At 35.1% G+C, this 16,553-nt stretch overlaps 1 protein-coding gene across 5 annotated transcripts; it reads right to left on the bottom strand.

Annotated features, from left to right (window-relative positions):
• Positions 1-63: 63 nt before the first annotated feature.
• LOC116464467 (dynamin-like 120 kDa protein, mitochondrial) lies at positions 64-16,168 on the bottom strand. 5 transcript variants are annotated; one of them, XM_032147733.2, is made up of 7 exons: positions 15,449-16,168; positions 14,719-14,815; positions 12,945-13,052; positions 12,393-12,446; positions 11,315-11,382; positions 4,865-4,975; positions 64-2,562 (listed from the first exon to the last, which is right to left on the bottom strand). In XM_032147733.2, the coding sequence occupies exons 2-7, from the start codon at positions 14,792-14,794 to the stop codon at positions 2,557-2,559; spliced, it is 423 nt and encodes a 140-aa protein (XP_032003624.1). In that variant the 5' UTR covers positions 14,795-14,815; positions 15,449-16,168; the 3' UTR covers positions 64-2,556. The 5 variants fall into 5 exon arrangements, 4 of the variants coding, with proteins under 4 accessions (XP_032003624.1, XP_032003623.1, XP_058291056.1 ...); XR_009212225.1 differs by lacking the exon at positions 64-2,562 and adding an exon at positions 5,120-7,109 and having other exon boundaries at positions 4,930-4,975; positions 15,449-16,167; XM_032147732.2 differs by having other exon boundaries at positions 64-4,975.
• Between the last annotated feature and the right edge of the window lie 385 nt (positions 16,169-16,553).

Below are 16,553 nucleotides of genomic sequence, written 5' to 3'. Positions count from 1 at the left end.
AAAAAAAAAAAGAAAAAAAAAGAAAAACAAGAGATCAACACATATGGTTACTAAATTCTTCAGAAGTTGTTTTGTACTAAAGCATAGGGACTCATATTTGGGGAAATAAAGCACTGATATCCTTCCAGAAATGTGTTTTGAAAAATCAAACACATGTTACTATTTACAGCATTTAAAAAGCTCATTGGTCACAGTGTATCTTATAAGGAAATGTTTTTGTATTGTATCCATTTCTGTACCATAAGTAGCGAATTATGTAATAAATGCAAAGAACAAGTTGCATTTTCAGATATTGAAGTGGAGCCAAATGCTTGCTTTTAAATTCAATTCCAAGGAAAGATCTGCTAACTCATAATACAGAGAATGCATCCATAGCAATGAAGCCAAGTACAGCAACTAAAATTAATTTCAATATAAAACAAAAATAAAACTCACAGGTATTGTGTAAACTACTTCAAATTGTTATTAATGCTAATAATTCTAAAATAAAATATTAAAAAACAATTATGTAACAGGTTTTAAAGCAGTCACAATACAATTATAAATACAAAATATAATAATCAAATATAATAAAAATGATGTGATTTATGACGAATTCACATAACTGTGCTTTGACTTCTTGGTAAGAGGCAGAAGTTGTCATCCCAGCCTTTAAAAATAATTGTCTAATTTCTGAAAATCAAAACTTGTAAATACGAACTTATTTCACAAGAGAAAATAGTTAAATCCATATTCCTCTTCATTTAAATCCTTGTTGCTCTTCATTCATTGGTTATTTAAGCAATCACATCATGGCAGCAAATATACATGAAAAAAATTTTAAATGATTTGCTTATTGAGGTAGACATTAATAAGTCTTGTCCATGCTATGAAGTTATTTTAAGATTTTAATTCCTATTTCTAAATACTTTATCATAATTTTCCCAATTTTTCATTTCAATAATATAGATAACAACCCTTGCTAGAAACAAAAGGTACACTCTTTTTTTCCTTTTTCCTTAAAAGCCTATGCCTAAATAGCTCCAAAAATGATCTGGTAATTAGAAAAAAGATAATGCAAACTTCAATTGTTTTCCCATTTCTGTACAGCAAGCACAGACCTGCTGATAGAAGCTTTTTTTCATTTTGACTGTGTGTGTTTATGTAAGATGGACAAGAATTATAAACAGTCGCCGAAACTGTGAGGAGACAAGCAAGTTGGAGAGGAGCCCACAAACTAAAGAACAGAATCTTGAAAGCCAATGAAGAAAGAAATAATTGCACATTATGATCATTTGGCATGCCATCACACCGTAACAGTGTGGTCACAAAAAATTGTTATGTGGATTTAATTTCCAATTCATTTTAAAAGGTACTTTGATTTACTTTGTTCCATTAAATATTTATCCAACTGTAGCTAAATTAGTGTGAAATGTATAAACTGTATTAGTATAAATTGTTTTAGTTTTAAATGTAAATACTGACTTCATGCAATATATCCTAAATTATTATAGAAAATCCAGCATTACTTGACATCTGGGGCAATAACTTAAAAACTAATACAATTAAACAAAAAAGTTAGGATGTTTAGTATAAGCCGAGGGCTACAAAAGGTTAACTTAATTTGGTGAAATAAAAAAGTTATATAAAAAGTTAAAATGATATAAGGTTAGTAGAATATTACAAATATAATTTCTATGCTAGATTAGTAGTATTTAAGGATCACAACTGTTAAGATGTTTATACATTTGAATTTTAGGATAAAATGTGTCATTTGCCTTTCCGGTACAAGGAATAACTCACGCATGGTTTACCAGCATGTTTCCTCTCCGCTTAGTTTAATGGAACATCACAATTAATCATAATGTTATATTAAAAGACAGCTGGCCAGGCGTGGTGGCTCACGCCTGTAATCGCAGCACTTTGGGAGGCTGAGGCAGGCAGATCACCTGAGGCTGGGAGTTCGAGACCAGCCTGACCAACATGAAGAAACCCCGTCTCTACTAAAAATACAAAATTAGCCCGGTGTGGTGGCATCTGCCTGTAATCCCAGCTACTCGGGAAGCTGAGGCAGGAGAATCGCTTGAACCCGGCAGGCAGAGGTTGCAGTGAGCTGAGATAGTGCCACTGCACTCCAGCCTGAACAACAAGAGCGAAACTCCGTCTCAAAAAAAGAGTAAAATAAAAGACAGCTGGTGGTAAAGTAAAAAATTAGACCTAATATTTCCTAGGAAACAAGATAAAGACATTTAGATTTATAAAACAAACATTAAAGATTGATGAGATGATAATCTTTACGTATTTTCTTAAGAGAATAACACAAGCTATTTTCAATCTGTCACTCTAGGTCTTAACTAGCAATTGGGGTAATTTTGACGTGCTTTACTGATAAAATTCAGCCACTTACAACGAGAACAAGTTCATGCCCTGTTGTTCAATACATTGTTCGCATCATGAAATAAATTTAAAACTCACCCTGACAGAAATGGATATCAATGGTCTTGAAACCAGAGCTTTTCTACAATTCCAGGGCTATGAAACTGATGGAGAAAGAGCGGAATCCTCCGCAGAAATAAGCTAAAGCTGAAAGAGGAAAACCTTTACTAGCTCCTCACAAAACCAAGTCCTAATTTAAAAACTTCAAGTATTTCTTCCTATTAAGCCATTGAGGCCATTCTGAAATTCTGAAATACATATATAAACAGGTCATTGTAAAAATTTCTATGTATGTGAACACATCCATAGGAGGCAAAACTACCAATGGTAGTTCTAATCTTCTGTCTCTGCTTGAGTTCTTTTGCTGAGAAGATACAGGGAAAATTTATTAGTTGCTACTAATAAGACATCAAAAATGATGATCTACTTAGACTTTCAAGAATATAAGAGAGAAAAAACAATTAAAAAACAACAAAAAGTACTTGTGGTTTTATGCATCAAGTAAACCTCACATGCCTGGAATGATAAAAATCTTGTGAATTAGGATTTTGATCATGATGGCAGTGAAGAACCGAAAAGTCATCTCTGTAGTAACTACAGGGGGAAAGGAGTGGAGGATATTGTAAGGTACAGTCTTTCGGGATAGTAAGAGGGATAATTACACTATAAAAGAGCATAAATTGCTTTTAAAGTCCCATTAACTCCCCCTGAAGGTAACTACGGTGTGGGCAGGAAGGAACAAGCCGTGTTTGGTGCTCTACTCAGGGTAAAAAGTCTTGCCAGTCTCTAATTTACAAATCGGGAAAGGGAGATATCAAAGGGTTAAACAGATAACCCGATAAATATCAGAAAGAGGAATAACATCTCTAAGCCCAAATAAAGCCTACTAAAGTAGGCTTAAAATGAACATTAGCTTTCAGCAATGTAGAAAATGAATCAGTATTCATTATGGATATCTCTTGAATTGTCAGATTCAAAAGCTCATCATTAATCTTAAGTCATATCTTAGAAGGTTAAATAGCAGGCCTATGGGACTCATTTCAAGTTGTCTTACGAAAAAAACTTAAAAACAACGTGTAACTACAGCTACATTCTTATTTCTAATTAACACATACGAACATACTTGCTCCTCTCCCTTCTTTCTGTAACAAAACTAAAGTATGGGTGGCTCAGCCTAAGCATCCAATTTATTAGGCTATTTAAATGATATATTCACAGTATACAGAACAGGGATTGTTAAAGTACCATTCAAAATAAGTCCTCCTTGGCTTAACACATCGACTTTAATTTAACCAGGTAGGAAATTCACTTCTTTTCTTTTTCTAGCTATGTTTTTGCTCACTGAACCTAAATATACATAGCAATTGATTCCACAGCCATGGAATTGAGAAAAACCAGGAAGTGATGCTGAAAAAATAAATGAAACTATGGTGAGTACTCTGAAGTATTAACCACCACCAAATGAGATAAGGTTAGCCAGCAGAATTACTGCACTAAATCATAATCTATAATATTGGTTGATTTAAATAGTAGAATGTACAAGAATTACATGACTGAATCTTTTTTCCTGACTAGAGTTTGTATATAACTTCAAAACTTTTCTGATCTAATAAGATGTAACATAATCAGCTGATTTCAAGATCTCAGAGTATTAAGTTCATTACACTTATTTCACTTTGACCTAAAAATCTCTTCCAACCATGAACTTTGGGATCTACGTTGTAAGATTACCTAACCATCAAAATCGTATTTTTACGGATCTGCTGATTGCACTAACAGCCACATATTGGTATAGACTTATGCTTTTATTAGAACTTGTTCTTTAGCAACCAGAATTATATCAAATTTCCAGTGTTCAAACCCTCAGTGGTCCAAGGTGAAAATTTATTTGTGCTGACTTTGATTAATGTGAAAGATGTACACAATGAGTTTGTCAAAGTGTATAAGAACTACATCCTTTTGCCCAAAAGCCAAAATAATTTTCTTCTATAAGAATATGAATGTTCCCTGCCCATATACTTTAGCTAAAACAAAGAAATAAACATTATTCTTTAGTGTGAACTGGTCATCTACAGCAATGCTTTTCATTTTAGAAATAAAAACTTGGGGAGCAAGTAGGTAGGTAAGATGCCTACAAACTTAGGGTGACTCAATAACTGGACCACATAAACAGCAATTCCTAATTTTGTTCTAAATATAAATACAGGGACCCTACAGACAACCTAATTTTCAGAAACCAAAATTCCTCTGCTTGAATTTGTTACTTTTGGCTTTTCCTATACTACCCACTCCAGAAAAGTTACATATTTATGATGCATCTTTTATATTTTTACTTTGTCAAACTAATTTCTTATATTTGGAGTCCATGAACGGATTAAGGTGACACGATCTTGGCAGAAATGGCTGATTAGTGTGAATGTATCGGTCACCCCCTTAAACCATCCATCACCTTGCGCTTCTGTTGGGCATAGCTCGTGCTATATTGGCCAGCAGCTCTGCGTGCTTCCTCTTCATGCTCTTGAATTTGTTGTTGTAAGAGAATGAGCTCACCAAGCAGACCCTGCCATGAGTTCACAATGAGGAGAAGAGGAAATTGGGGAGGAAAACAATGTTAAACCAAAGGGCGCAACAAAGGAACAGATGTAAGATAGGGAGGGATGGTTAACTTAAAACAGAAATGGAAACTCAGTTAAAGCCGTCATACCCTTGGGCTCTGTACTGCATTTCCATTTTCCTCCTCAGTAAATCAGATGTCTCAGAAAAATAAAACAGCATAGTTTAAAAAGTGAAAAGGAAAGTGCAATAATAAGTGCTAAATAAAATGAGCCAGATTTACAAAAAATATGCAGAAAAAATACTGACTTTTTTTTTTTTAACAGTGTTGATCTTACTGGTCTAAATTTTCTAATTCTCAATGATGATTCTCTCAGGACTGATTGAAGATCATAATAGCTTACTTACTTATTAAATTATTATTAAGTATTTTTTCTTGATATTTCATTTATTCAAGTAAAGGTCCCTAGGAACAGGTTTCCAGCATCAAGTTAATCAAGGTTTTACATTAAGTCATATATTCTATGTGCCTTTGCATACATTTGATTAAAATTTAGCGTTCTTTATTTAAATTAAAAGATAGTGTTTCAGGTTGTTTTGATTTCATATATAATATCAAATAACTAGTCTGACCGAATTTTCACTTTTTATGAGCTGTTTTGACAACATTAAATAGAAACAGCCTCTGAGAATACAGCCAAGCATATACAAATTACTAAACAAGTGCTATAAAAAAAACACAATTAAGATATGGAGACAATATAGTTATTATGAAATTTTGAAATGAAAACAAAACACAGTTTGGACCTATGCACAAAAAATCACCTTTTCTATTTCTAAAATTCATTCCATTTCATAATTATACAATAGTATATTGATACAATTTTTAATACAGGATATTCACATGTGGCATGATACTAAAATACATGTCATTTCCTGCATAGCTTTATTAATTGATGGCCTATTAGATAATTGACCTCAAAAAATGTGGAGGAAAGACAACCAAGATTTGACAATGTTACAAGCCTAATGTTTTCTTAATTAGAAATCCTAAAAAAAGGAAAGTTCTAGTGAATGAGGTAACCATTTAAGAACAGCGTTCTGGGAAAACGATGGACTCAATTTTTACCAAGTTATAAAACTAAAAAGAGGAAAATGGGTATTTATTAAGATATTCTAAATTAGGAGTTTTAAATAGTTTCAGAGTTAAAAAAAAATGATTGCCCAAAATATTTTCTTTTATATAATTAGAAAGTGTCTTAAAATCTGGATACAATTTGGAGAATTTTTATTCTGTTAGTTTTGATACATTAGGCTGTGATCATTGCCAATATTAGACAATAAATGAAACTTGTTGATTTACTATAAATCAAAGGTTATAACTAGTTGATTTCTTCCACATGACAAATGAAATTCAATATTTGTTTCCAGATACAATAGTATATAATTATAAAAAGACATGTCTTTAAATAAATCAGTTTTATGATCATTAACAAACCTATCAAAGAAAGACAATGCTAACTACTATCCTCATCATTCTCATAATTTTTACCTTAAAAAAAATCATTGCTTTATCAAGCAGAAGGAAGAGTAACCTAATTTATTTTCTTTCATTTGATCATTTATCACAATCCTTTATTCAAATCATTCAAGTGTTCAAATTTCTCAAACAATTCCCTTTAAAGAAGGCTTCCTATGTTGGTTTATACAGTAGTGTACCTGCTGTATTTACATACCACTAGTATTCTAATTTATAAAATCCCAAAGTAGTGAGAAAATATTCCACATTTCTTTCTTTTTTAAGACTAGTCAAGTGCAATAGTGAGAAGGGGGCAAAGAGTAGAACAAAGAGTTCAATCTGTAACTGACTGTGATTAATCAATTGAGATAACTCATTCCCTTTGGATCAGCCATATTCCACATTTCTTACTTGCGTCTATGAGGCACACAATGCTTTTTTATTTATAGCTTAAAAATTCCTCTCAAATTCACTGCTTATGTATATACACAACTGCATGGTAAATACTCCAATCATCTATTAGATTTCAAGAAAACACTCTAGAGACATGTCTCTTTCCTTCCACGCCTGTTACTGAAGCATTATTATGTAAAGATACTTGAAATGAACTGAAATTGACCTCCTGAAAAAGTAGGAAGAAAACAAGAATTAGACATAGAAAAGCTATTTACATGATACTACACTTATACCAAGGTTACCTGTCTTTGATTTTGTGCACCAGTCTTACCCTAAATACCAAGTGATGGCCACACAGCCTCTAAGCTAAGGCCATGTGGAACAGGAAGAGGAAGAAATCTACACACCTACTGTGCAAGATACACTCCTCAGATGTACAAACCACATTTTTCAATAAATATTTTCCCAAGCTTAGACATTTTTCTTTCAAGAAATGGCACAAAAATAATTTTTAAAACAATATATATAATATATAAAATACAGTAGTATTTATAAATAACAATAAATAATCATTAACAATCACAGATGATATAGTCTCTTAATGTCTCCTGACTCCTGGCTATTGTCAATTTGACACTGCAGATCTCAATCTCTCATCTCTCTTTTTTTAAATCTCCATCTCTGAATCAGCTTCCTTATCTCAGTCTCATTTCACGTATAGTGTTCTGGTTTTTTTTAATTATAACATCAGATCAAGAAAATCAATAATAACTCCAGAAACCAAAATATCAAATGAAAATACTGTGCTAACCTAAAAGTTAATGAGTTTGGTAGAGAAGATTTTAAGTAATCTTGAAATATGATACTATGGTCTGAATTTTTGTCCCCCACAATTCATATGTTGAAACCTAGCCTCACAATGTGATAGTATTGAGAGGTGGGGCCTTTGGGAGGTGATGAGGTCATGAGGTTTCTGGAGTTGCTGGTCTTACAAAAAAAGGCCAGAGCTGCCCGGCCCCTTTTGCTATGTGAGGATATAGGGAGAAGACATCATCTATGAAGCCAAGGGTCCTCAGAAGACATCGAATCTGTCAGTGCCTTGAACTTGGATTTCCAGTTACTACATTATTTGTTGCATAAGAAATCCCAGAAAAGCAAATCCTACTTAAGCAACATTGCTTAATTCCAATTCAGAATATCAAGTACAGGAACTACTTTTACAGCCTTGTTCTCCTCAATGGTTGCCAAATATGAAGGCCAGGGAGAATTTGCAGGTAATGAGAGCAAAAAATTGAGGGGACCAAAATTCTGTTGGCATCAACTAGATTTATTTACTTTCATCAGCCTCTACTCTGCCGAGTTGAATCAATCAACTGATTTTACTAAGACAGAAGACTATCCCAGGTGCTCTGAGAAAAAGATTTAGTAACAGAAATGGCCGATTAGATAGTAAGAATGTAAGCCAAAGTAATAGTGTTTCATATGACAAGTGTTTTGAACACTCAGAAGAATATAATTAATGGAGCTACAAAGGTTATGGAAGGCTTCATGAAGTGACAATTGAGCTGTGCTATAAAGATGAGTGAACACTACACATGCAGAAAAAAGAAAAGAGATAACTTCAGCTGGAGAGGTACAACATACACCATAAAATTAAGAATCAGAGGGCTGGGTGGCTCACGCCTGTAATCCCAACACTTTGGGAGGCCGAGGTGGGCAGACCATGAGGTCAAGAGATTGAGACCATCCTGGCCAACCTGGTGAAACCCTGTCTCTACTAAAAGTACAAAAATTAGCCAGGCGTGGTGGCGGGAGCCTGTAATCCCAGCTACTTGGGAGGCTGAGACAGGAGAATTGCTTGAACTCGGGAGGCAGAGGTTGCAGTGAGCCAAAACCATACCACTGTACTCCAGCCAGGCAACAGGGCGAGACTCTGTCTCAAAAAAAAAAAAAAAAAAAAAAAAAAAAAAAAAAAAAAAGAATGAGAGTAATACGTTGCAAGAAAGAACATTAATGTATTATAATTTAATAATTATACTTAAAACAATACTACTACTTTTCATGATTCAGGCCATGAAAAAGTCCTTCAAAAATTTTCTATAAATTATAAATGTGCTTGTTGCCTTCTGAATGGCCGTATTTCTTACTTCTGTGAGATGCTTATGACCAATCAGAAACATGATAGAACAAAAGCACAGAAAATAAAGTGTCTCATTTTGCAAATCAATTTCACTGGAACACAATAATCTTACAGAATCTAAAAAAGGGAATGAACTAAGTGGTCTTGTCACCGGTATATATGATGACTGATACACAGCAATCGGCTGACTCCCAAATTAAATTAGTCCAATTCTCTAAAGCAGGCAGCACTTCAATTCGTCTTCAGGTAGTTCTGAAGGTCTCCAAGTCTCAGTAATATTCAATTCACATCAAGGGCTATGTCTCTTTTCCTCCAGTGGACATACGTTTTCAAATTTTTGATTAACAAGAAGCATTTATTAAGAGGTGGTTTTAATGTATGTCAATCATATCTCAAGATAGTAGTGTAAGGTTAAAAATGGTTGGTTTTACTATTCTTTTCAATGTTTCATTAATCAAATCATATCAGAACTTTTGATCAACATGACATAGTAAATTTTTATAGTAGCATTTGCTACAATTTGACTTAACCAGTAATGAAAGTAGCTTAATTACAACTCTAGATTCAGTATGTGTAACAAACAGTTGAAAAAAATAATTGGTAAGTCTTCAATGGGGAAAATACGCACCAAAAATTGAGAAAAAGTTAAAAGGAAATAGTTTACAAGGACATTTATTGTCAAACAAGCAAATTAAAACAAGCAAAGAGTAAATTAGAACATAATGTAATAAATTTAATTCCATGTCTATTGTATAAAATAAAATCTGTAAATATAATTAAATTTCCAAAAATAATTATCTGGCTTCTTTTCTATTATTGCAGAGCTTCTGTTCAATTACTGATTATTCATTTATGACCTTAGCAGGGTTTTAAGGGAATTATCTGAGTCAGGCCCTGAAACAGGTTTTTCATTCACCAAAGTGATCCTAGGCCATAAGAGAGAAAGCAGACATACAGACCTCTCCTAACCAGTTTGGCAAACAGAAATCTTGTCACTCAAAGAACCACACTACCACCCCTGTAACAAAGGCTCCTTCTCCCCAGTAGATTAGCTCTTCTCTCCACAGTAAAGTTAATTGCCTTAAGGGCTAAGGCCTTCACTCAAAATAAGCCACAAATATTAGGCTAATTTCTACTTATTGTTTTTTCCCACAGTAGCAGGAACAATCAAGAGTGTCCTTTGGTTAAAATAATGTCAATGCAAAAGAGTGTCAAAAAAGATCAAATCAAAAGGCAAATACACATACATACATTTTGACGTACATTTTTCTCCAAAAGATAAAATTAAAAGGCAAAAGAAAAAAATCTTTTGAAATATAATTAAAATTTGGAATATAAAAAGTTCAAAGTTGAAGAACAAGGAAAGGGATGAAAACCTATTCATAGAAATTATTTCTTCTTCCTGCTTCCAAAATAAACATAAAATTACTTCCTTGATGTAATAAAAGTATAATAACCTCCAGTATAAAAATTACATGTTCCATATTACATGAATGTTAAAACATCATACAATATTTTTTCTATAAATCTATTTATCTAGGTGTCATTTAGAAAAAAACTTTCAAGGAATCAGTTATTTTACCAATTCCAAAAGAATGAAAAAAGTGAAGACTCAGAAAACGTCAGGTAAATATATGAGTATTATAAATACAGAGCAAAGTATGTTATTCTACCTCAGCAATTCTCCTATAACTTTCATACGGATTTTGTTAATGAATATGTATTGAAAATAACATACCATAAATAACCCCATACATAACTTTGTTAACTATCAATATCAGGGAATTGATTTATTTCCTAATAACCCAATTCCTATTCCCTTTCTAGTTTCCCCAAAGTGAAATCTAGTCCCTATACGATGTTCCATGAGCAAAAGGGTTCTGTTGATAAATAATTTGGGAAACCACTGTATGCTTTGACTCCTTGGAAATTCACAATGTGCATGAGTATATTACAGTATGAGAAGTCCTAGGGAAAGAAAAGAAGTCCGCTTGCTTTGTCTAAACGAGCCTTTCTCCCCCCACACTTTAACAACACAACTCTTTCTTGGGGACAACCCTCGAAACTAATGTTTCACAGAACATATGTGAAAGAAATGGGCTTCTCAATTATATTTCCAGAACTGCCACGTAATACCTTGTACTTTGCACTAAGATTAGTAACAATATCTCTACTTGGATGTTTTTGTATTTGCTTCTGAGATGTTATCATTTTAAAATCTTCCAAAGAAGTAAAAACTTTAAAAAAATCTTTCAAAACTACCTACATGAACAGTTCTCTTTTAAACTTACCTTTCTAAAATGCTTGTCACTTTCAGATCCATGATCTGTTGCTCTAAACGCCGTTTCTCCCGGAGAACCTTAAAGATAAATATGCAACCTTTCACATTCTCCAGTGACGTCAAGAGTCCAAGCTGAATTTCAAATTACATCGAGTCAATGAAAAGGTGAATGGATTTTTAGAGCAACTCAGATTCAAAGAATCAAATCGCCTTTATTCTTATTTTAAGGAACATGACCGATAACCTATGCAGAAAATAAAAAAATACTAACTATAGCAATCACAGCATATGTTTAACCTAACAATTAAAAATATATAACTGAAAATTACAATAAAAAATAAGACAATCTTTGGTAAGGATTAATTTACATGACAGTACTTACAGTTCAGCCACATACCACTGGCATTACAGACCACGTGTAGTAGGAAAACAATTTTTTTTTTTTTTTGAGGCAGAGTCTCCCTCTGTCGCCCAGGCTGGAGTGCAGCGGCACAATCTTGGCTCACTGCAACCTCCACCTCCTGGGTTCAAGCGATTCTCCTGCCTCAGCCTCCCGAGTAGCTAGGACTACAGGCACGTGCCACCACGCCCGGCTAATTTTTTGTATTTTTAGTAGAGACGGGGTTTCACCGTGTTAGCCAGGATGGTCTCAATCTCCTGACCTCATGATCCACCTGCCTTGGCCTCCCAAAATGCTGGGATTACAGGCATGAGCCACCGCGCCCGGCCGGAAAACAAATTTAAATGTCAACCATGACAGGGCAGATGAGACAAACTAAAATTACTTTTCATTTCAATTATCAAAAACAATTAGATCTATTTCAAGAAAATATTTTTGCTAAGTAAATTTTCTTTTAATAGCTTTAATCTTATAATACACATACATATTTAAGAATTTTAGTTTTATCACAAAATAATTATTTTATTATTTCCACCTAAAGGATAATGAGTTTGCCCAATGTAGTTCTGGGGTTTTAAAATTCAGCATAAGCAGCATTATAAATTTGGTCTGCAATTTTATTTGCAACTAGTTTATTAGAAGCATTTAAAAGGCATGTTAACGTCAGCAAAAATGTCTGTTTACACACTTAACAAGAGAAGAAGGTCAGAAGCTCCCATGACTTCACTAACCAATTTGTGACCTGTGAAAAATCAGCAAAAGGGGAAATAGAAATGTAAAATTTAACAGAAATGAGCAAACAAAGATGTCTGAGATCTCAGATTTCATATTACAATAGGGCAATAATTGGGCAAATACGCCAGGATTAAACTTAATAAATGCTACTCATTATGGTCTATCATACTTAAATCTGTTTTAAAACCATCAAATTGGTCCAACCACTTATGAAAAGCAAATACATAGGAAGTCTCATCTACTTGTCAAGAACAAATGATATATTTTTTCCCCTCACTAAAAGCCAAGAATGTTTAAGTGCTTATGAATTGCCATTTTACTGGGCTAAACAAAGATTAAAACCATTGTGTAACAAAATTTTGTGTTTATCTTTTTAAAAAATGTCCTGTTTTTCATTGGTACTAAATATGTTAATTTAAAAAAAATGGGAATAAACAAATAATCCATGTATTTTTCCTCCATGGTTCTTAAATTTTTTAATTAGATCAAACAGGTTCTTCCTTACCTGAGGTAAACAAGTCCTTCAATAAGCTGAGGCTTTCAACAATCTTGTCAAAGTCTGGTGCTAACCTTACAAGGTCTTCTGAATTAGGAAGGGCTTTTCTCATTTTCTCTGGAAAAGATCAAAACATATAGAGTATGAAACTAAGAAAATATGTCAGATACTATTCTTATAAAGGGCTAAAGTATTAACTTGTTTAATCCTCATGACAACCCTACAAAACAGCTATATTATCAACCCTATTTACAGATGAGAGACTAAGGTACACAGCAAGGAATTGGAGGAGCCCGGGTTCCAGCCCAGGCAGTCTAGCTCCAGAATACAGGCTCTCAGCCACTATGGTGTGGTACTGGCAAATACATCAAGTTGAAAGCTCTCCTCATTAATATTAGAAGAACAATTTGAAAGTGTGCTTTTTTTGCAAATACATTCATCAACATAGAACAGTTTTATCTTTATAAATTCTAGCACTTTGGGAGGCCGAGGCGGGCGGATCACGAGGTCAGGACATCGAGACCACCGTGAAACCCTGTCTCTACTAAAAATACAAAAAAATAAGCCGGGTGTGGTGGCGGGCGCCTGTAGTCCCAGCTACTCGGAGAGGCTGAGGCAGGAGAATGGCGTGAACCCAGGAGGCAGAGCTTGCAGTGAGCCAAGATCGCGCCACTGCACTCCAGCCTGGGCGACAGAACGAGACTCCGCCTCAAAAAAAAAAAAAATTCTGTGAATAAGTGCAAGTAAAGATTAATTCCACCTCCACATACACCTAAACTAAGAAACCAGACAAAGTATTTTAAAAAATTTGAGGAGAATATATTTCTTAAAGATCACCATGAAGTACTGGCAATCATAGCTATCCAATATACTTTTTTCTCATCCACCTATTGAAAAAGGGAGGGCAGTGGCCAACTAAGAGAAGAAATTACTGTGGGTACTAACAGACTTTTAAGAACTTGGCTACAAAAAGTAGAGATAACCAAGGTATCCAATCAAAAGGAGCTAGTTAGGTGGGTCACAATAAATATGCTCTGGGCAACATTACATAACGCAGAAAATGATATTATTAATAGAAAGGCTACTTGGCAGCATGGAAATGCTGACAAAATATGTTAGGTAGCAAAAGACAAAATTCAAAGTGTATATCCACCATGATTACATAATTTTTAAAAAGGGAACTAAAATATTATTCTGTGGTAGTATTCATGAAAAGAAAAAAATTAAAAGAAAAAAACTCAAGCCAGGCATAGTGGCTCACACTTGTAATCTCAGCGCTTTGAGAGGCTGAGGTGAGAGGTTTGAGCTAAGGAATTTGAGACTAGCCTGGGCAACATAGTGAGACCCCATCTCTACAAGAAATTAAAAAATCAGTCGGACATGGTGGCACACACATGTAGTCCCGGCTACTTGGGAGGCTGAGTTGGAAGTACTGCTTAAGCCCAGTTCAAGGCTGCAGTGAGTTATGATTCCAAGACCGCACTTCAGCCTGAGTGACAGAGCAAGATCCTGTCTCAATCAACCGATAAGTTAAAAAGATACTAACCACATATAGTAAGTATAATTAAACGAAAATGCTCCAAACGGTTAGTGGCAGCTGTGGTAAAATGATGGGCTACTGGGTATTTCTTCTGTACAGATTTTTTCATTGATATTCTATTACTCATATCATTAAAATGAAATTATGATATATTAGGTTCATAAGTTAAGAAACTATCTCAATAAACTATTTCTCTTTCCTCAAGATGACCAAAAAAAGTATTTTAATGTTCATGATACAAACCAAAATCGATATACTCATCAATTTCCCACACAATGTCAGGCACAATCCATTTATATTCACTAAGGTCCGGTATCATATCTTTCCACTGATCAAAAGTCTAAAAGGTAAGAAAGTGTGTCAATCAGATGCTCCGCATGCCAAATAAACATGTAAAGAAGAATTATTTAGTTAAAACACATTAATCTACTAAGAATAATGTATTATGTTCAAAATTTTTAAGAAACAAATGTAAGTGGCCTCAGCAAACAAGCACATAAAACACATTAACACTCCTCTGTTAAACATGAAAAATGTAAAAATTCAGAATATACTCCTATTTCAAACAGGTTTCATAATTTTGCTCTAAATAGTACTGTGGGGTAGAAGGAAGACAGACTGGGAGACAGGACGCCTTGCCTCTAGTCCCAGACCCGCCAAGAAGTGCTTGTGTGAGAATGCCACCTAACTTTCACATCTGTGCTACTAAATGTCAAAGCTCAAAATCAAACCTAGGTGTTCCTATTCCCAGCCCTGTGCTCCTTCCAGTAGGCCATTTTACTTTCCTGTAATTATAACTAAGATTCTAAAGGCATCTTCCTATTAGCATCATTAAAACAATTTAGTCCATGGTAGAGACACAAAATGTTTAAACATCCAATTGTATTCCACTACACAAAAGAAAAATGATTTATGCTATAGAAACTTAATCATGATATAATAATTGGAAAACCAGTAGGAATGTTAAGTTCACCTTTTTGGCTGTGTAGCCACCCAACAGCCGATCCTAGTATGAGATAGCGAAGTTTAAGAGTCTTGTAGCTAATCTTGCTGGCCAAAAATTCCTGCGAGGCTGGTAGCCATATTTAATTGGAGAGAATTTCAGTTTATGTAAAGGAAGGTTTGTCAGAGAAGAGAACTGCTGAAAGGATGTCCTTAATTGGGGTCGTTGAAGCTTTAAGGTAGGATGATGTGAATGATAAATGCTTCGTGAAACCAGATGTAGTTTTTGTAGTGGTAAACTTCCTTTTATTCCAGAGCTGTGTTTCACTAAAGACTGGCAGACCTCACTGAAAGAAAAATGAATATGGAGGAAAGATCAGATAGGGTAACAGTACAAAGGAAATGACATAAAAAGAGCGATACACTAAAGGAAACACACACTCCCTGAGTGACACAGAAGACGGGTGATTTCTGCATTTCTGTTTGAGGTACCGGTTTCATCTCACTAGGGAGTGCCAAACAGTGGGTGCAGGACAGTCGGTGAAGCGCACTGTGCACAAGCCGAAGCAGGGCGAGGCATTGCCTCACTCGAGAAGCCCAAGGGGTCAGGGAGTTCCCTTTCCTAGTCAAAGAAAGGGGTAACAGATGGCACCTGGAATATCGGGTCAGTCCCACCCTAATACTGTGCTTTTCCAACAGGCCTGGAAAACGGCACACTAGGAGATTGTGTCCCGCACCTGGCTCGGAGGGTCCTATGCCCACGGAGTCTCACTGATTGCTCGCACAGCAGTCTGAGATCAAGCTGCAAGGCGGCAGCGAGGCTGGGGGAGGGGCGCCCGCCATTGCCCAGGCTTGCTTAGGTAAACAAAGCAGCCAGGAAGCTCGAACTGGGTGGAGCCCACCACAGCTCAAGGAGGCCTGCCTGCCTCTGTAGGCTCCACCTCTGGGGGCAGGGCACAGACAAACAAAAAGTCAGCAGGAACCTCCACAGACTTAAATGTCCCTGTCTGACTGACAGCTTTGAAGAGAGTAGTGGTTCTCCCAGCAGCAGCTGGAGATCTGAGAATGGACAGACTGCCTCCTAAAGTGGGTCCCTCACCCCTGAGCAGCCTAACTGGGAGGCACCCCCCAGTAGG

The sequence above is a fragment of the Hylobates moloch genome, unplaced genomic scaffold (assembly GCF_009828535.3).
Source record: "Hylobates moloch isolate HMO894 unplaced genomic scaffold, HMol_V3 SCAFFOLD_767, whole genome shotgun sequence".
NCBI lineage: Eukaryota > Metazoa > Chordata > Mammalia > Primates > Hylobatidae > Hylobates > Hylobates moloch.
This window is presented reverse-complemented; position numbering and strand designations above follow the sequence as displayed.

Coding starts and splice junctions, on each gene's coding strand:
- LOC116464467 (XM_032147732.2), bottom strand. CDS start 14,794: ATGATACCGGACCTTAGTGAATATAAATGGATTGTGCCTGACATTGTG. Junction 13,053..14,718: donor TGATGAGTATATCGATTTTG/GTTTGTATCATG, acceptor GATCTTTTCCAG/AGAAAATGAGAAAAGCCCTT. Junction 12,447..12,944: donor GAAGGACTTGTTTACCTCAG/GTAAGGAAGAAC, acceptor GATTTTTCACAG/GTCACAAATTGGTTAGTGAA.